Here is a 22,510-nt window from a genome sequence, read left to right on the forward strand (position 1 = left end):
GGAGTCCAGTGCCCATAAAATCGGAAGGTGGGGTCCACATGAAAGAAGGACCATTGCATTTACGGGGGAGCGGAAGTTTTTGGAAAATCCGAACGTTAGGAGCCAATTTCTATAAAAAAAAAACACCCCTTTTTACATACACACACACATATATATGTATACACCTTCTACCTTTTTTAAAACACAACAAAAAAATACAAAAAAATGTCTAATTTATATTCACCTGACGAACTCATTATCCTACCCATGCTTCAAGACTTATCCACGGGAAGTTCGTTTTTATTTTTTGAAGACGCTTTAGCGGTGGTGGAAGAGCTAGAAGACGCGGGTAGCTCTAGTGAGACTTGCGCATATATCGAACGACATCGAGAATAAGCCCACGGAAAACTAATGCGTGATTACTTCTTGAGACCGCCAAAGTCCATCGAACGCTTCTTTCGTCATCGATCTCGCATGAGTAAAATGTTGTTTTGAAAGATTCTTTGTGACATTGAAGCTCAATACCCGTATTTTCAACAACATATGGACCCAAGAAATATAAAAGGGTTCTCACCAATACAAAAATGCACGTCGGCAATCAAGCAACTCTTGACCGGTGAACCATCGGATAACTTTGATGAGTATTTATGCATGGCCGATTGCACGTCACATGAATGTCTTACCTATTTTTGTGATGCGATCATTCATCTATATCGTTGAGAGTTCTTGCGTCGGCCGACGTCCCATGACGTCGCTTTGCTCAACAAGTGCATGAAGCGTGACATCATCTACCCAGGATGCTCGGTAGTCTTGATTGTACACATATCGAATGGAGGAATTGTCCTAGGAGTTCGAAAGGGCAATACACGCGTGGAGATCATAAAGTCCTTACTATCATGGTTGAGGCTGTCCCTTCACAAGATTTATGGGTTTAGCATTTGTTTTTTGGTCCTCCCGGAGCAAACAACGATATCAATGTGTTGAATCAGTCGCCGTTGTATGATTCGGTTCGAAATGGGACAGTTCTAGACTCGTCATTCTTTGTTCACGGTCGGTATTACAAACGTGACTATTTGCTAACTGATGGAATTTATCCTAAGTGGTCTACGTTTGTTAAAGCTTATCCGCACCTTGTTGATCCAAAGGAAAAGAAGTTTAAGAGATACAACAAGCGTCAAGGAAAGACGTTGAAAGAGCTATTGGTGTTCTTAATGGGAAATGGAAGATTTTGCAACCCCCAATTTATTTTTTCGATGTAGACAAAATCGGCAAAGTCGTCGAAATGTGTTGTATATTGCACAACAAGATCATAAAGGACAATGGGAGGGCAATTTCACCGGTTCATATAATGGACCCACTGACGCCGATAGTGTATGACCCAAGAGTATTACTAGAGTTACATGACGAATACGCCCATCATCGTCTTTTGTATGATCTTACAGAGCATGTAGTGGGTATAGATTTGTCATACCTCGATGACCCGACTTTTTAACCACCACCGATTGAAGATTTAATTTAGTATGTTTTAGTATATCGTGTGTTTTAGTTTAAAAAATAATGTTGAAGTGTATTTTTCTTTTTTTAGTTTTTAAATGTAGTATTGTGTTTTTATTTGTAATATGTTTTCATGTTTTAATATAATAAAATGTTGTTTTTTATTTATTTAAAAAAAGAAAGAAAAAAAGTAGAGAGGGTTGAAAATTTATGAAATACGTCTAAAAAGTTAGGATGGTTGATTGAGAAAGTTGAAATGGTAAATTGAGTTGAAAGAATATTATTGATTAAATTTAGGAGGTTTGATAAAATTTGTAGTTCCCACTCCTAATCCCCTTATATTGATATCTTAAATGTTGAAATGATACAAAATTAAGTGCTTATGTGTGACGTATAGGCTCACAGCAAAGCAATGTTTGTTTGTTTATTCTTAGTTATGAAGAAGTTTGATGACACATAGCGTAAACACAATTATTAAAACCCATATCTTAACAACTTACTGATATACCCAATCCAATATTATATCAGTCGGTCAATTGTTGATAACTAAGCTCTCAAAATGATACAGGTTTATCTTTTTTAATCATATTAATGAAATTGACGTTCAAACAACACGCGTTTACAAGTTATATGTGTCTAAATTATACCTACGTAAGGTGACACTATAACTAACTTTTATGTTTAATAGGTGTGAATTATGAAGGTATATCAAGAGAAGCGGACTATAATTTTTAAACCTGGCCACGTTGCGAAGCTCCCACAATACATAGATCCCATTTAAACCCCTTGAGGAGGAAAACTGTCTTATCAAGACTCAACTCGAGACCTTAAAATCAAGTTATATAAAAAAAATGTGAGATTTTGACAAGTACTTTTTCCTATGTTTATCCTATGATTCGCATAAAAAATCCTTCAATCCAGCTTCTAGAAAACGCTATTTGATAAAGAGTTTAATAAACATACATATACTATCATTAATAAACATAAATGAATCTCAAGGGCTAAAAGTTATAGTAAAACACATGGGTGTACAAGTTTTAGGGTGTAAGTCAAGAAGGTGAAAAAGCTAACTATACAAAGCGTGATAAAGATTTAAGTTTTGTTGAGTAATATAAGGTTTATGTGTTTTAAGTGATATCATATATCTACATTCTCTGTATCATTCTTGTAAACTGTTTCCAATTATTAAAAGTTGAAACAAAAACCAATTAAGGAGTTAACATATAGATGTGAAATTGAGTGAAAAACGATATAATTGGAAGGGATGACTTTGGTAAACTAAAACCCAAAGTTGCAGGCACGTGGGTTTGTGGATGAGGGGGGGTTTCATGTGCCTGGCCTAGATGGTGATGTCCATGTGGGTTTTATCTTCCCATTTTTAACCATAACCCAATGCCATATATCTATCCCTATCCATGTTATGTTTTCAATTCACTTTTATGGAATCCCATATTTTGTGAATGTCAACCCATAATTACTTGGTTCGGGTCGTGCATTTTTCATCTTTTCATACTGATCAAGTCAAACCAAGTTGTGTATTTTATACGTATAAACTTGGGTGATTGAAGTTGTATTCAGATCACGTATGTGAAAGGCTGATTTTTGTTTGACAATAAAGTACTATCAACCTGTTCAATTCAACTTGTAACCAATCTAATTCCTTGCATAGCTCTACATTAATATGACAAATTGGCTGGAATGTACACAAGCTATTGGTAGCATTACATACTATTATCGAGGCATAACAATGTAAAACATATTATATATGAACACAAAAAAATGAGAGTGAACTTGTTGAAACTGAACACACGAAATGAGAGTAAACTTGTCAACACTGAAACAATTTCTACTAGGTGGGGCAACAATTTGTAGCTAGAATCAATGAAAACAGTGATATTAGCACACATCAAACAACAATTTCTACTAAAGATGTGATAAAGTGCTGTAGATGAGGGACTAAAGATGTGAAGAATGAAAGTGCAAGGACTACTCAACTATTAAAGGAACTTGAGGGTTATTAGTGTAAAATAATTGGGTGTATATAAACACACCTTATTCCCAAAATTAGGGTTAACACCCTATTATTCTCCCAAAAATAAGCATTGCAGCCACATCTCTCTTGATAGATATTATATCTGTATCTATATTTCTATATCTTAGATTCTTAGTTTTTTCTTTCAAATTTATCATTGTATCTGAACATTTAAACTTTTAATATCAATCATTCATTCATTCGGGTATCTTATTTGTGTTGTTGCTCTCATCTGTAAGATTGTTTTTGGATTGTGTTGTGATTTCTTACACCCGTGAAGTCTATCCTTCCAAGGCCTTTTTATGGGCTGTTTAAGAGGTAATATTTGGGTATTTATTTGATAGGTCCACTGGACGATGGACTTGAGGATCCATCATAGAGAAAATTAAACCGGGACCAATATTCATTGAACATAAAAACTGAACCATCAGCCTACCAGGGTTTTGAGTGATAGAGTGATAGCTCAGTGCATCAGTCACATTTACTCATTTATTGTCCATTTCTTAGTACCACTTGTCGACACTAATGCACTGTTCCTTTTATTCATAAAATAAAATTTCAAGCGTAGTATATTATTCAGGGTTTTGCTAAACATTGTTCTTAAGACTAAATTAAAAACAGTATGGCATATGTAATACGAGTAATGGTTATACTTTAAGTATAACTAGATTTATGGTACAAGTTAGTTTTATATAAACCGGCTATAATATTGAAAAAGAGAACAAGTTTTGCCTATATAGATTATTCATATAATATATTTTTGACTTGGATGTCTACAATCTAATGAGAGTATTCTCGCGACAGTTCTAACTTTTTCCATTGTTGTCCCAAGATGTCAGCTAAGAAGGTTTACACCTAAATAAAACCTTTTGTGACGAAATCAAGACGTCCGATGAGTATATATCGACTTGGCGGAGGCTCTAAATTCATGTATGAATATCCATTATATATTTTGGTGATGTGGTGTTGGATACTTGGATTCGTTCGAGTTAATAGTCGGCCCAAACAAAACAACTGGGCCCAAATTCACTACAGAGTAAATGTTTAGAGGTCCTGTTTGTTGACACTCGCACACACGCACCTACTAGTATTTTAACTCTACCGGAAAATAAGTGAAAGCACGTGAACCATAAAAATTTTTGGTTTGTCGCATTAGTGAGCCTTAAATAAATAAATTTATTATTATAAAATTATAAAACTTGTTCAAAACTGATTTGTCTAGGGTCAAAACAACACCACCACCACCACCAAATCAGATCCACACAACACACACACACACACACTTGTATCAATCAATTGAGATCAAAATCAGTGGATCATCAGATCAGATCTGAAATTAAAGAAGAAAGATGTTTTTGTTCGATTGGTTTTATGGAATATTGGCGTCGTTAGGATTATGGCAAAAAGAAGCCAAGATCTTATTCCTTGGCCTCGATAATGCCGGCAAAACTACCTTGCTTCACATGCTCAAAGACGAGGTTTGTTTTTACCTTCTTCTTCTTTTTTTTTTTTATATAGTAATCTAAATTCTAATCTAATCGTGATTGATCATTATCTGTTTTTGCCCTAATTGGATATCTATTAATAATTTGATTGAATTAAACAGAGATTAGTTCAACATCAGCCAACGCAACATCCGACATCTGAAGAATTGAGTATTGGAAAGATCAAATTCAAAGCTTTTGATTTAGGAGGTCATCAGATCGCCCGTAGAGTCTGGAAGGATTATTACGCCAAGGTATATATATATATATATATATATATTTCCATTTATATTTGATTAAATTATATAGATCTAAGGGAATTTGGTCTAGGTAGTATTATGTTACAATGATATGTGTCTCGCTATGCTAGAGTAGTTCCGAATTGGCTCGTTCGTAAGAAAATTTGAAATGTAACAACCTTTTGGCAACGTACATATTCATCACGTTTTGAGATCCCTTGACAAATATATTGTTAAACATGCTCATGTGGTCGTCTACGCCGTCTACCTACGGTAAAGCGTTTTGATTTCTTATTTCCAGCTAGTGCATGGTATCCGGGTTTGACCATCTGGTTTATCTGGATGTGCTGTTGAAATTCTTAAAGGAGATGATATTAATTTGCATTTGCTTATAAGTTTGATTGTTGATGGAATTGCGTGTCTAATAGACTAATAAAATAATGGTGTTACATAGTTCATGGTGTTGGAGAACTTTATAGGGACAGGACACGGGCATCCCTGAATGTTGTGTTTAAGGTTACGGTGTGTCCTATCATAAGTTGGTTTGCTATATGTTAATTTGAGCCAAGGTAGGAAAATTTGAAGGTACCTTTGGGGTGGCGTTCCAGGTGAGTCTACATGAAGATGGGGCCTGCATGAAGTTATGTGATTTAAACATTGTCATTGCGGATTTTAAGCACATCAGAGGGAAGTATGACAAATAGTAGTAGTAGGGAATATCAGATACTTTTAAGCACATCAGAACAATTAATACTTCGTAGTTATATCGGTGTTAATGGAAGACTTGATTTAGTAGTATAGGAAGATTAAACAGAAGGCAGAGAGATGGCGTGAATGTTTAATTGGTCAACATAACCTAGTGCTAATTTTATTATAAAGAGAAGAAGATGGAATAATAATTAATTTAACTATGGAACAAAGAGTTTGACTGCTTAGTTGATTATTAAGTTACTTATTTTTTTACGATTGTTCCATTGACTAGTCCGCTACTTTACTTATCACATCAAAGTGAAGTTTCTTTTACCCAAGTCGGTCAAATGGTCAAGTCATCATACTAAACATTCATTTTCTTTTATATCCACCTTTTGGCACCCAGATTGCCTTAATAATTTTTTTGGGCACTACAAAAACAAACCATTTTGAAAGTGTGAGAGAACCGGAGGAATACACTGAATTCTTACCCCCCATTTGTTTGGTTTCTCTTGTCATAGGACAGGGTGATGGGTTTTGGGTAGTACAAGCTGTATTAATATTTTTGATTGTTTTCTATAAGCTGGATGACATAGGTACGAGATCTTATAGAGACTTATTGATTAATAATTGCAGAAGTTGTAGGATTGATTACTCCATCCTTTGTTTTCGTAATGAGACTTGATAGATACCAAGGGATCAAATAGTGTTTATCGTTCTGAATGAGACGAGATGTTACATTATGGTCCCTGGCTGGTCTATCGGGAGTCTTCAACCTGCCGTAGGTAAAATTAGCAGCTAGATGGCCTCATGGTTTCGGAGTTGTAAATCGATTTTTTAAATGGTCTTAAAATTCTTTTTCTTATTTGCATAGTGAAGTGATGTCTTCAATCAGAAACTACCACATGATTATGATTATGATATTATTATCTTTTATTTATGATCATATTGTTAATCTGTTATAAACTTGCAATGCCATCTGAAACCAACATGATTTTGTTAAAGCATAAAAAGTTAGCCCGTGTTATCATTTTAAACCTGGTTTAGCTCATGCATATATCATTCTTAGATAGAATGATAGTTCTACAATTATCATTGATGGTTGATCAGCTTACTGGCCATGAATGTCCCTTTTTTATAAAGAAAAATATACTGCTAGTTATGTCTCATATTAAATTTTCTGAAACAATAGATTAAGAACATACTTTAAAGGTTTTGACTTTGCTAAAGTTCACATATTCAAGTTATCGAGTAATGGGAAACCTCAAACAAAATAAAACCAAGATGTTCAACCTTCTTGTTGCTAAAGAAGTCTCGCTATTAAAAGGGCCTGGCCATCATCTGATTTACTACATTCTACATGGAACAAGATTCTACGCATGGCATCATTTTTTTCCCCACAACTTCCCGCGTTAGGACATCATCAGCATATAGCCACATAACTATTGCACAAGATAACTGAAGTACAGTGAAGTAAAGTCTATTATGCATGTTCTAGAAAGCCGTGTGCCAAAATTTGCATGACCGATAACCAGAAATTGGTATCCTTATTATACTTGCAACCTTTAAATATTTGCAACGATATGTATTCATAATAATCCTTGCTGTGGCGTGCACCACTGCACCTCACTGTTCCACCAATAGAATCTGCTGATACAGGGATTCATGAATGTGAAGAAGGATCCTTGCTTTCTAACCCAAAGATCAATGTTTAAACTTATGATCCCGACCATGAAACTTATGCTTTTGCAGCTGCTTTTAGAATAAGAGCATTTTAATAAATGATTTTTGGTTCGTGTTTGTTATTCCATGCAACATCAAAGACTGTCTAAGTTTTAGTGTACATAAAAACACAACAGAAAAATGCCTGTCATTCTCGGAGGCCAGAAAATGTTAATATAATTTTCAAAGTTTAATCAAACGCTCCAATGTATGCCATCATCAATGAATTTGCTTTTTTGTTTTGCCTGCTGATATATGCACAGCAGTCATGCACACATGCATTGTATAGTTACTGTCTTTATAGTGGTTGTCTGAAGGCCTACAAGAGTAACATTTACAGAATAAATCATGCATGATGTTATTTTTCTTCTTCTAGAATTTCTGTAATTTAACAACACTTATGATTTAGTTTCTGGCATCACTTGAGGTATCTGTAGCTACTTATTTATACATGTGTTATAGGTTGATGCGGTGGTGTATCTTGTGGATGCATATGATAAGGAACGGTTTGCAGAGTCGAAGAAGGAATTGGATGCACTTCTTTCTGATGAGAATCTGTCTGCAGTGCCATTCCTGATATTGGGTAACAAGATTGACATAGCGTATGCAGCCTCAGAGGATGAATTGCGCTTCCACCTTGGACTCACTGGTGTAACCACCGGCAAAGGGAAGGTAAATCTCCAGGATTCTAGTGTCCGCCCGTTGGAAGTATTTATGTGCAGCATTGTGCGCAAAATGGGTTATGGTGATGGATTTAAATGGGTCTCTCAATACATCAAGTAGAAGGGGAATTTAACTCAAGAAGTATCTGGAAAAGCAAAAAATAAGAGGTAAGGAAGAATATTATGATTTTCCCCAATTTGATTTTTGATTTATTTTGTAAGTGGGATTTTGTTTGATGTGGATGTGTGGAAGAAAGTACTCTATTTGTTGATCTGTAAAATTTAAGTTGTAGCTTGCTTAGACCAAATTGCTAGTTTGAATTTTACTATATTAAACTTTTTTGCAATTGGTATTTTATAGACCGCCTGAATCTGATGACCCATACAAGCAAAGCCGTATTTGAAAAATCTTTCTCAAAGTATTGTGATTCAAGGTATAAATTACCAGGGATTGAAAGCTTGGTTTTTTGCTATATAGATTACATGCGTATGCTGTAAATTTCATCAAGTTGGGGTTCATCAGGTCAGATGCTTCCAGATAGTATCTCTGTAAACTCAGCTTGACCGTTAAAGGATGTGCAAATTGCCTGAAACTCCTAAAAATAAACAAAATGGATCTACAAGATAACCGAAATATAATTCCTTATTTTGTATGCATCTTTCTGTCACAAGAATGTCCATGGCCGAGTGCTCTATATATTGATTGTGAAAATTTCCTATCTCTCCACTCCCGAGTTGGATTTCACTGTTGCTGTTGGTTATACTACCTTGTCAAAGCACCCAAACATGTCATTAATTAAAATTTATCTATTGTTGGTATTCGGCAATGCAAATAGCCCAAATTCTGTAAGGACATTACTTTCCTGTCATCCAATCTTAGCAATCAATTCACACATTTCAGCCTTTCAAATAAAACAAATAAAAAAAATTCACACATTTCAATAATGTTGAGAATTATCCGAGTTAACATGCCATCATGGATAAAATTTTCAATACATGAGATAAATGCATTACTTGGGACAACCACCATTTTCCAATCCCTTTACCCAGATACAACTAGAAAACACGAAAGACTAATTAAGGAACTGTTTGGGTTAGCTTTTTAGTGATAGTTAATTGATTTTTAGCAAATTTGTATATTAATTATAACTTTATCAAAATACAGTGAAAGTGTGTCTGGATTAGCTTATTGTATTTTTAACAAATCCAATATTGAAAAGCTAATAAGCCAGCTTCCATATGTTATTTAAAATTAGCCTTTTAAACTCCTAAAAAACTTACAAGCACACACTTATTTGGGTTAGCTTATTGTTTTATAAAACACAATAAACTAGTGAGACCTGAAACACGCACTATAACCATTTGAAATAAGTTAAGCCTACGTATAAGAAGGGTAAAACTATACTGACAAAAAGTGATGGTCACGGATGAACTTAACAAGAAGTAGATTAAAGGTAAAAAAAACAGGGAAAACAAAAGTAATCAGGAGTAAAATAAAAGAGTAATCAAGCTTGTGGAAAAGATTACCTTAAATCAAATAAAGAGGATTCTTTCAATGAAGAAGAGGCAACCAAGATTTGATTGAGGACAAGTAGGTTTCAACTTTTTGTAAACTAGTGTGATTTACCCGTGACTTTTGATTTATACCATTTGTTTGCTTAAAAAATTTGCCAAATTTTTCACACGACAACACAAAGAACTGTTCTTTAATAAATTAAAATTCTATACTTAAAAAATGGACATTAAATGAAAAGGGATCATATCACAGGAAATTCCCTAAACTTTCAAATCACATTTTACATATAATATGAGTTTTATAAGTTAAACGGGCAACAAACTGCGTCGTAAACAAAATTAGAATTGAATTTTTCCGTATCTCCCTCTTTTTTGCGTAACCAAACAGAAAAATTAAAATCATTTCCGTTTCCTCTTTTTCATTTCATTTTTCTGTACGGAATATTCCTTTCCTTCCCTTAAAACTATAAATCTAAAACTGAAATTTGCTTTGCAACTAGTCATTTAGACATCTCTAACGTATTCACAACATGTTATGTGGAAGAAGAATTATTATTTGCGTCCAATTAGTTTTAGCTACAATCTTTACACATCAAATTTGAATATTTCTTTTTTACTACATTTAATTGCATAGAATAGATTAACTATTTTAATATGAACATTCCACAACTATATTAGATAGTTTAATCATAATTATATTTAAAATATTGATATCGATACAAAAATCTTGTAAAGTGAGTAAGTGACCGACTGAGATGACCAAGGATAATCCCACTTACGAGCACTTGACAAATATATAAACCAGTGAGATGACGTGTATTTTGTTTTGGATACATGTAAAGAGGAGTATAATAACAAAAGAAAAGATAGATATATAAAAAGTTTAGAAAGTAATAATTGTGAAAATGACGTATTATATTATACTCGTAGTTTGGAATGGAGGAGGGTATGGGCGTATGTGTATAGTTTGGTTCGAGTAAAGCAGGCCCCACCCCATGAAATCACTTTCACTCGACTTTCTTTACCAGATTCTGATTTTCACCCCGCAACATCCCTCAACGGTATTCCCCACCCAATTTCCTCCCGCCTCTCTCTTTTATTTTTTGCTATTTTGTTTTTCTTTTTTGATTCGAAAAAAGTTATTATATCTTAGTCCGTCAATAAGAATATGAATTTCTAAATTATATTCAATTTCTCACATACCAATGAAACTGAATTTTGACATTTGAATTATGTCACGAGTCACGACCCATGACCAAAAAGGATCAAAGGCAGAATAATTATAATCTAAACCGGAAATGAAGAAACATGTCACTTGCCACATTAGCCACCTTAAGTCCATTTCCGATGGTGGGTAAATCTTTAGTCATCTTATTTTCACTGTAATTTAATTGATATTCTTAAAATCTTTATAATTCTTATAACGTTTATAATTTTATTTTCAGCTATACAAACACTTTTACACATTTTTAACTTTTTCACCTCACTATCCATTTATATTATTTACAAGTATTTCATATACAAACAAAAAAAAATCACTAGCGATTTCCTTTACACACATCTTTTAATTTACACCGAGTTTCCACTAACTCAACGATACATCAGCCATCCATAATGTTAATGGATGAAGATTTTGTCAAGTTATTTTTAACTTAAGGGGTAAAGTTAAAATGATTTTGACTCTTAAATTGAAATCAAATGTTAAAATTGAAAAATAACAATTAAATATTAACTTTTAATTATAATCCAATGATTAAGATGATCTCAACTTTACCCTTCAAGTTGGATAACTTAAAAGGATTCCGATGTTAACATTTCATAATATACAACTGTACACTCTTAAGATCAGATGTTATCATATTCTGAAGGCAGGTATATATATGATTTTAAAATATTGCTTTCTGAAAAACCAAAGGAAAGCGATATTAGTCATGATAGCTTCATTCGTTGGATGATAACTATGTTATTGCCATACAATTAGTTGCAAGATATTGGTTGAAGAGTGGTCCCTCAACTTTAAGTGATTATTGGTTTCATAATCTAATCTAGTTTATATAACTTTTCAACCTTAATTATTTGACTAATACTGCTTAAGTGATAAGTATACTCATGTATATCAAATGTATGTATATCGATGATTGTAACTTCTCACTTACTTGGGTCGGACCCTTAATTTATATTGAATTATATTATATTTTACATCTTTCCTTTAAACTAAAAACATATTTTATTTATTTTATCAAAGAAAGTAACTCGTTTCCTAAAGTTTTTCCATTGCATGCGGTTACATGTTATTAAATCAGCCACATTTTTTATTTTATCAAACAAAGTAACTCGTTTCCTAAAGTTTTTCCAATACATGCGGCTAAATGTTATTAAATCTGAAAGTTGATGTGAAAATAAATGTTATTAAATCAACCACATTTGTGAAAAGTTTGTTTTAATAAGTTGGATTTTATTTTTCTTGGTTAGAAACTTGGGTTGAAAACGTTAGTTTGGCTACAAAATTTCCAAGGACTTATAACTAACCAGAAAGTTAATTTATTGATAAAATTGATCAATTTATGCGGGTTATATATGGTCTATTTGGAGGCTAAGAAACGAGATGGTGTTTGGGAATCAACAACAAAGAAGCGATTTTCTTTTTGATTTCGTTATTAATTTTTCTTATGTTTAGTTTTCCGGCCTCTCTAGATGTAAGAAATCTTGTATGTTTTGGATTGAATGGGTATAAATTCGTTTCTATATGATGTATCGGTTGAATTCTTTCTAATTTGTATTAGTTATCAATGAAATCTATGTTAAATAAAAAAATTAAAATATTATAATATTATTATAAAGTTTTGCATTTAACAATTTTCATGGGTTGTAAAAAGCTATATGTTTCACAATTTTGACTATCAGAACCAACTTTTCAAGATAACAATAAGTACCTTAGGTTAGATATGTTAAAATATGATTACATAAGCATACATAATCACGAGTAAGTGCAACGAAAGAAATCGAAATAAATATGCAATCAAATTAATTAACAAAGAATATAATTGAGTTGTGTACCTTATGCAAAGCTTCAATAAAATAATAATAATAATGATATTATTATTGCTTAAGTTTTAAAGCAAAACCCATCTACGATCGCACACTAGACACCCTGAATAATGTATGCTAGTACCCCGATCACTAACCGAACAACTCTTTGTTCAAACCCTTAACTTGAAGTCGAAATCCCCTTGAGGAAAAGAGATTTCGACCACTTCAAGAAAAAGGGAGAAAAAGGAGAGAAAACTTATGTGAAAAACCAAGAATTAAGCCTCTATTTATAGGACTTAATTAGGTTAAACTTAACTTGGAAAATAAGCTACATCAAGGCTTAAACAAGCCTCAAAGTGGCCAGCCCCTTTAAGCTTTTAGGGTCCAAAGTCCATTTCCAATTTTCACATTTTAATCATCCTCTTTAATCAATTAAATATAATTAACCTCTTAATTATGTTTAATTAATCATTTCGTGATCAAACTAATCAATATATTACTTTAATATATCAATTAATATTATCGAGTTACCGTGTCATTTCGTGTAATCCCGTATGCTTAAATTATTCCCGGACATGCGATTTATAATAAAATGATCACACTCCAATCAGATCTTCTTATGAGGTTTTAACCGCGTGAATTACAAAATGGATGAAAAGATTTATGTCATTACGAAGGCCTCAGAAAAATTCTCAGGAGGTTGCATTACTAGTTTTCACCTTAAATGTCTTTTTGGTGGAATTTAGTACAAGTCGTGGGACATTTTTTTAATGGATACATAAAGAAACATTGATACAAACAATAGTTAGTTATACGAGTATTTGGTTTTGATTATCTATTTATCGAACTTAACACTATGCTGATCATTAAAACTTCTGCTCTAAATTTTTTTAATGGTAAATATTTTTCCTAAGAAATAGAGAAAAGAAAGTATGAGGCTTGCCATATGTTGACACAAAGTGTTTGAATATATGTTTTTAAGATTCCGGGATGTGTTGTGTGGCGAAAACGTAGACGTTGGTGGCAAATTTAGAAGCGTGTGGACTTTGTCAACTCATACCATAACACCACGACTCCAAGTGGCCACCATTCTTTTAAGAGAATTGAATAACACTTCCATATTGTTTCATTTTTTTAATCATACACACCCTCAATAACCCATTTGTAATCCGTATACCACAAATCTTTTTCCCTTAACACTAGTCTATTATTTACTCATATTTATTTTATTTTTTGTTGTGTTATCTTTTTCCTTTTTTACTATTTGAATTTAGTATTGAAGTTAGCCAACACTTCAATTCTTTTATGTAAATTAAAATGAATGAGGCTTCAGGTTAAATTATTTGAAAAGGACGAGTTTTTTCTACATGTATGTTATCTGGTTCATGATTATTTTTTTAATTTTTCATGTCATCCTTAAAATTGTATTTACCATAATTTATATATGAGATCTCTTTTTAAGATGTTAGCTATTAGGCTATCTCCGATGAATTAAAAGTCTACAAAGTAATAGCACATGACTAACAGAATCGGTTTATGGTGTACATGTATGTGCAAATTTATAGACATACTAACTAGAAAAATTAAGTCTAGTTGTTTTATTGATAAGACAATATTGGTAAAAATAATGAGGAAAAAAGAGTACTAGTCCAACCACATGTAAACAAAAATATATATTATAATGGGATAAGTATCCTGAAATGTAACAAACTTTTGACGAATGTCTATAGTAGGAAATAACTAAAGTTGTGTGTATTGTATGCAAACAACTTTAAAAAATGTTTATTGTATGGAGTGTGATCATTTTATTTAAATCGCATGTTCGGGAATAATTTAAGCCTACGGGGTCACACGAAATGACACGGTAACTTGATAATATTAATTGATATATTAAAGTAATATATTAATTAGTTTGATCACGAAATGATTATTTAAACATAATTAAAGGGTTAATTATATTTAATTGATTAAAGAGGAGGATTAAAATGTGAAAATCGAAAAATGGACTTGGACCTAAAGCCCATGTAGGGGACGGCAATATGGAGGCTTTTTTAAGCCTTTATGTTGCTTATTTTCCAAGATATGTTAACCCTAATTAAGTCCTATAAATAGAGGCTTAATTCTTGGTTTTTTATATACTTTTTCACATAAGCAAATTCTCTCCTTTTTCTTCCTTGCTTTGAAGTGGCCGAAATTCCTTCTTCTAAGAGGGGTTTCGACTTTGAAGTTGAAGGTTCAAGCAAAAGGTTTGTTTGGTTTGTGATGGAGTACTAGCATACGTTGTTCGAGGTGTCTAGTGTGCGATCGTAGAGGGATTTTGCTTTAAACCCTAATCATTAATAATAATCTTGTTATTATTATTTTTATTGGAGCTTGCATAAGGTACACGGCTCAATTATAGTCTTTGTTAATTAATTTGATTGCATATATGTTTCGATTTCTTCCCTTGCGCTTACTCGTGATTATATGGTTATGTATGTGTTCATATTCTAACAATTTCCTACTATAGACATTCGTTCAAAGTTTATTACATTCCAAAATACTTATCCCTATTATAATATACAAACTAAAATTCTTGATGATGTCAAAATACATATGCATTTTTAAGACCTTCAACCTTGCTGTATAGTGTAGACTATATATAGACTACGATTTCTTTGTTTTGGTGCTCTTTTTATAACATCCTATTGCATCTCTTATTCAAGAGTGAGGGGGGACCTTGTTGTATATAAGAAGGTTACATTATGACATACAACTATCATTTGGTTTTTATATATAATAATGCAAAACAGCTTAAATATAAATTATTTTGGTTTATTATTTCAGCTTAAGTTCTGTTGATCTTATCTGTTATTGAATATCAATCCATTGTTATATCAAGGCACCAACCAATAGTTACAATCGCTTAACCTAAACCAGAATAATAATTTATTTAATTAAAAATTCATTGTAAGACAATGATATTGCTATTAATCTCGTCCTCTCAATCATCAGAGATTATGGTTTCAAGTTTCAACTATTGGACTGTTGTAATAATACTGTTTTTATTTATAAATATATTATACATTTTCTAAAAAAATATCGTAAGGTGTTATGGATATAAAAAAAAAGGTATTTAACTGTAACTAATGTTTCTTCTTCGACTTGGTAGTTTAGGTACGAACTTATTTAAAAGTATATAATAAAAAGATAAAATGGTCATATGATCAAAGAAAGTTTATTAAAAGCTTATAATTGTAATCTGATTTATTTTTGCATTCAACAAATTTTAGTTAAAGGCTTTTACGAGCTCATTAGAGCTTGAGTTCAGAGTGAAAAGTTATTTTGAGAACTTTTTTTTGTAAGAATTTTTGAGAACTTTTCAAATCAAGTCCAACCGATGATTATTCTTTACATGAAAATTGTTTTTTAATTGTTTATAGAATAACTTATATGTAATTTTGAAGTTTATAATTGTGTGGAGGCATGGATTATCATCCGTTATACAATTATGTGAAGATTTAGATTTTTGATCATATGTGCACGAATATTGTTATGATTACATGTGATCGACTTGCATACATGTGATCATAGCAATATTCGTGCACTTGTGATCAAGAATCCAAATCTACACATAATTGTATAACGGATGATAATCCATGCTCCACACAATTATAAACTTCAAAATTACACATAAGTTATTCAGAAAATAATCAAAAAACAATTTTCATGTAAAGAACAATCATCGGTTGAGCAGTGACTGCGACACGATCATATAGTTAATAACTTGAGGAAAAAACCCAATAAATTGGGAAAAACACCCTGTGGTGGGAATCGAACCCGTGATTATACACATCCGGGGGGCCTTAACACACTTGTCTATCTATAATATCCTTAATGAAATAACTTACAACATTAATCCGCCAACCATTAAATAACCATATTAACTTCTCTTACATCAATTAATTTACATTCACTACATCACCACCATCACTGCCGCCTTCGTTACACCGTCGTTGCATCGTGCTGACATCCGTCTGGTAAACAATAAAAGTAAAAGAAAGTTTATTTTCTTGAAAAACTTCCGACTAAAATAATCAAAATGATTTAAATTTGATGGGGTCATTAAAGTGCGCATACACACGTCCATATTTTATGATCGACATAAAAGATTATTATTAACTACGAGTATTAATATTAATATAAAATACTAAATATACATACGTAAGGGCAAGATTGTAAACTCCATACTTCTGGCTTCACCTTTAAAGCCAAAGAAAACTCTCCACAAAACAGAGCCAATTCACAAAGAAGGAAAGAAAGAAAAAGTGCGAGGGAATTGTGTAAAAATAAAAAAAATACATGATGACAGAAGTCAGATTAAATATATATGAAGATGATGATTCAGAACAGGTTCTATTATATTCAACAGCAGCAGCACCAGAAATGATAATCTGCAGAATTTGTCACGAGGCAGAGGATCAGTTGGAAAATTCAACATTAGAATCTCCATGCTCATGTTCTGGTACCGTTAAGGTACGCCTATATATGTTTATATCCCCTCTATTCATTCATTCATTATAGTATCGGTTGGTTTTTTTATGAAATTAATTTTCTATATAATAATTAATGAATTGAAAGTAGTTTGTGTTTTTTGATTGATTGATCAAACAAACTGCAGTATGCACACAGAGATTGTGTACAAAGATGGTGTGATGAGAAAGGAAACACTAATTGCGAAATATGTCTTCAGGTACGTCTTTAATTTCTTTCTTTCTTTTTTTTTTTAATTAATTTTATTTCTTACATTTGATACTCGTATTATCCGGCCATTTTTCATGATAATTGTTTGAATTCAAGTACGGATGGATTAATTTGTTGTCGTTTTGGTTAATATACATTATATGAGACAATCTGACATATTTTTCATCGTCTGTTATTGGCGTTAATTTGTTTTCTCGTGATGGTTGCCCGTACAACCTTTTTTTTTTTATTTTGTATCAAAACATTTTTTTTTTCTATAAACTTTAAAGAAAAAAAAAAGCACCATGTTTCTGTTAATATGGATGAATATTGAATTGTGTATGTACATGTGTCTCGTTCTAACAAGTTAGACACAGATTACTACGTTCCTCCATTAAAATAATAAATACTTTTCTATTTCCAACTCAACTTTGCTAAGTAAAAAACTAAATATAGTAATATCTCAACGGTGGCTATTAATACATGCCTATATATTTATATGTTTATATAAAGTATATTTTTATTTAACATGTTTACGTAAAAGTATTATGTTTGAATTTATTTTTATACGTATCTAAACATATATACCGCAGGATTATGTGAAAATGTTTTTATTGTTCTGTATAATAAATTAATTGGGACTATTTGAAATTATGACCGAATTAAGTTTGGTCAAATGATGGCATTGGCATGCATATACTCAACTTTTAAGTCAAGAAATGAAATCTGTATATTCATATTTGTATTGTATCATATTCCTTGTCGACTATTAAAGCCACGTAAGATATATGGATTACTCTATCTATTTGTCTATACTTTCCTTCCTTACTAATATTATTATTTTAAAAAATCTAATAAGGGAATATTGTTGGTGTATGTATATCTTCTTTCTATCCTAAAAAGGTTACTTTAGGAAATTCAAGCCATCTACCTTCAAACTAATTTGAAATTGACACGACTTTAATTTGTTCTCTTTTATATCGATAAAAGTTTGAAAAAGAACCCAACAAACTTTGCTTTCAATAAGCCATTTCCGGCATAAATAACTTTTTTGTTTCGAAATATAGACCCACTTTAGCATATAACGTATTTGTTAGATGATAATAGTCATAAGGGGCAAGGATATAGTCAGCAAAAACTATCGGCAAATTGGCTCCCTACATCATTTACTTTGGCAAAAATCGGCAAATACCATCGGCAACTTCAATCGGCCAAGAATAGCCGATGCATATGCACGTTGGGTGTATTGGAAAAGGAGCTTTTGACCAGGTGTGGGGGGTTTGTGGGTGGGTGAATATATATTTTAGTATTTTACAAAGAAAGATACAAAGGAACCGATCGGCTTGTATTTTCTCACTACACCCACTTATTTGGCTCCTTTTGGCTAAAATTGGGTTTTTTTTTTGTTTAGCTAGGTGTCCACCTGTGATTGGGTATAACTTTGTCAAAATTTTGATAAATCGGCACTACACCCTTGCCCCTAATGATGCCTAGAGAGGCATGAACCTTGCGAAATATGTACTATATATATTCAGAAAGTTATTCCTAAACATGAAAGAATAAATGCATTGCTAAGACAATTTCATTAGCTTTAGTGTCAGTGATATATATCTACTTTTTTTTTTTATAATTTTAACAAGAAAATATTAGCTAGCTTCAACGAAAATTTATTAGAGTCTAAAAATATCTATGCTTATTTTTTTCCAATAGAAAAGGTAGAATGATTTATTATTATTATTTTTGTAATAAATTGATGTTTGCTTTGAAAACAATTTTGTAATGAAAATGAGAAACATGTACCAGAAAAGAAAAAACTCATACCAACTGAAAATGACATGTACTTGTTTGCAGAAATTTGAACCGGGATATTCAGCCCCACCCCCTAAAAAAGACGTCCACACGATTCGGTAAATTTACTAGTTTACTACTCTACTCTTCCCGCTTCATATTTTATTGTTCATTTATATTCTAGTCGTGTCACAACACTATTTGTGAGAACAAATATACATTATGAATACAATCTAAAATTATGGTTGATAGATTTTGTAATTTAGTAACATGTTTAATTAGTTAGATTTCATTTGATTGTTAGTTAGTTTTGTTTTCATTTTGGATACGCTTATATATGTAAACATGTCCTAATCCTAATTCTTTACCATACCATATATGTGGCTTTAGCCAATCATAGACAAAAAGGGCTCAATTCATTCCATTAGGACCTCCCTTTGTGTCATTTCTTTCCTTGCCAGCCTGGGGTCGAAATCGAAATGCTAGTGGGGGGCCATTGCCCAAAATGTATGTAATCTGAGAAATGTATATTCTTAAGACATCGACGATTATTCCACATTATAGTTGTATGTTTTTCAAATGACAGCTCAGAACTTGCTTGTTGAATTTTTTTTGAATATATGATTTTTGGGTAAACAAATGATGAGTTGGATGCCTTAATGATAAAGAAGGAAGGAAGTCTCCGTGATCTTAGATAATCCATCTCCAAATAGAATATCTAATAAACATGTTTATAAATTCCACCGGCTAATATTCCTAAATTGCAATCAACCAGACAGACATGTTACCCTTTATTTAATTTTTGGCCCAAAAAAGTGGAAAACTATCATTCTAGGTACAGTCCCCTTCTAGAAAGCTCCATAATTCAGCCTATGGACAACTATTGCATTATTTGTTGGTTCTTGTATGTACAATTTTAATCATGCTAATTGTTTTATATGATAATATTTGTAATATAATAATAGAGGAAGTTTGGAGGTTCCGAGAGCAGACGAAGATTTGGAAACGACGGTCATTACTGAAGATGAAAGTTTGGCTGAAAGAGAACATGAGGAGTGCTCATCTGCAGCTGACACAACGGCTTCTATTTTTCGAACTTTGGCTCTCATTGTAAGTTTTTCTTGGTTTCTTTTAGATGATTGGATGTTTGAGAAATACTTAATAAACTTTTACACTATTTTTATATGGGTTTTGCTAAACGAATCCCTTACAGCTTTTGTTAAGGTGCATTAATTAGTTGTACACTTACTATAAAATTTAGGGGTGGACTTTTAATATGGAAATGTATAATCTTTTTATGTACATTAAGTGAAGCCCTAAGGGCTTTGTTTAACATTTATACAAACTAATGTCCACGGTAATAAGTCCAAAGGCATATAATTATTGACTTATGTACATGAATATAAACTTGTTTTATGTCAATGTACATGTACATAACATTGTTTTTGAAGTGCTAATCAAGCAAATACAATTATTTGATTTAGTATTATTAAAATTGAAATTGAAAACTATTAACATTTATTGGATTATAGTAGGTAGTAGTCCAAATAGTGTTTTTAAACAAAGTGCATTTATTACACAATATATTATATAGTGTTAGCTTAGCTAATATGCTTTTCAAGAATAAGGATACTAATGATCTTCAAAGTCAAAGTATGTATTTTCTTTAAAATACTAGTAAAATTAGTAGGAAGAGAAGAAATTGTATGCCTTAAGTAACATGGCACAACATGAAATTTTGGTCCTTATGGTTTGACAAGTCTATATAGGGCCCCTACTGTTCACGCGGTATTAAGGTTGCCAACTCTTTAGGAAGAAAGTAAGAAACCATTAATAAACAACTGTTTACCATTAAGATTCCTACACCTTGATGTGACCACAATTGAATTACAAATGAAGAAAATAAAATGTTGTTGTCTGAGATGTTTCAAACTTGAGAGTGAAATATGTAACATTCTTATTTGTTAAATGATAAGTGAACACAAATGAAAGCTCAAATAACAACTAGAGCAAAAATGATGCTAAATAAATTGGCCATACCTATGGAAGTATGTTAAGAATTCTCCAAATAAGGCAAAGTTATTATGAGACCATGTGACCTTATATTAATGTTGCATAGACATAGTACAAATGAGATCATAAAGATTTCCTGTTCTTTTCACTAATTATTGGCTACATATTGAAACGTGCAGTTTACGGTACTTTTACTAATCAGACATTTTATTGGAGTGCTAATCGGCGAAACAGGAGATTACCCATTTACCCTCCTAACAGTAAGTACTACGAAGTATTACATTGCTCCTGCCTTTTTATCCATTATGTAATAATGGTTTAATTTGATTAGGACTTACTCGTTTGTTTGCAGTTACTACTTATAAAAGCTTGTGGGATATTGCTTCCAATGTACATAATAATGCGGGTGATCGATGTGGTCCATAACAGCATCACACGTCCACATCAGGTTTGTTCCAAATTCTTGATAGTGCAGTAAAGTCAAGACTATATGAGATGACAAGATGGATGGGTTGGGCAGATTGGGGTAATGGGTCAAAAGAGGTGCTGGTAGAAATGGACGATTTTTTAGTACCGGTCTAAATTGTACGGGTCAGTTCGTGCCAACCTACAAACATCAGTAACAAAAAAATATTGTTACAATAATAATAATCTAAACCTTTGAAATAAACACACCGTTTAGGGATTGGTTTGTGATGAAGATAGAGTTCGGGCCACTATCAAGTATCAACCATATGCCCATTTGCGATAAAACAACTCAAATCAATCTTTTCATGTAAAAATGGGTAGAAATCATAGCCCTCTAGATTTAGAGGTTGCAACTTGTACTAAGATAAAATCTTGTTCATGTGCAGGATTCAGAGAATGCTACATTGCAAAGGACGTTTAACTTATAATTGATATGCACAACCAACAAGTTTCCAGCTTGATTGATATTCAAGAATTCTTTACATTCTTTTTCCAATGGGTTAAAGTAAAAGAAGATATCAATTGTACCTTCATTTGTACTAGTTGATAGCTGTATATTGATGTTCTCCTTTCTTTGTGCAAGATGATAATCATTATTAATTGTAAAGATAAAAGAGAATCAGTGTAGACCTTGTTTCAAGCTAAAAAATCAATGTACATCTTCGAAGTACA

At 32.2% G+C, this 22,510-nt stretch overlaps 2 protein-coding genes across 2 annotated transcripts; both read left to right on the top strand.

Moving 5' to 3' along the window:
* Positions 1–4,712: 4,712 nt before the first annotated feature.
* On the top strand, positions 4,713–8,649 carry LOC122592287 (GTP-binding protein SAR1A). Its single transcript, XM_043764481.1, has 3 exons — positions 4,713–4,983; positions 5,112–5,243; positions 8,103–8,649. The coding sequence occupies exons 1-3, from the start codon at positions 4,855–4,857 to the stop codon at positions 8,421–8,423; spliced, it is 582 nt and encodes a 193-aa protein (XP_043620416.1). The 5' UTR covers positions 4,713–4,854; the 3' UTR covers positions 8,424–8,649.
* Positions 8,650–17,130: 8,481 nt separating this feature from the next.
* LOC122592887 (E3 ubiquitin-protein ligase MARCHF8) lies at positions 17,131–22,508 on the top strand. Its single transcript, XM_043765212.1, has 7 exons — positions 17,131–17,362; positions 17,508–17,579; positions 19,421–19,476; positions 20,323–20,467; positions 21,550–21,630; positions 21,723–21,818; positions 22,225–22,508. The coding sequence occupies exons 1-7, from the start codon at positions 17,189–17,191 to the stop codon at positions 22,264–22,266; spliced, it is 666 nt and encodes a 221-aa protein (XP_043621147.1). The 5' UTR covers positions 17,131–17,188; the 3' UTR covers positions 22,267–22,508.
* Positions 22,509–22,510: the final 2 nt, after the last annotated feature.

Source organism: Erigeron canadensis, chromosome 3, assembly GCF_010389155.1.
Source record: "Erigeron canadensis isolate Cc75 chromosome 3, C_canadensis_v1, whole genome shotgun sequence".
Taxonomy (NCBI): domain Eukaryota; kingdom Viridiplantae; phylum Streptophyta; class Magnoliopsida; order Asterales; family Asteraceae; genus Erigeron; species Erigeron canadensis.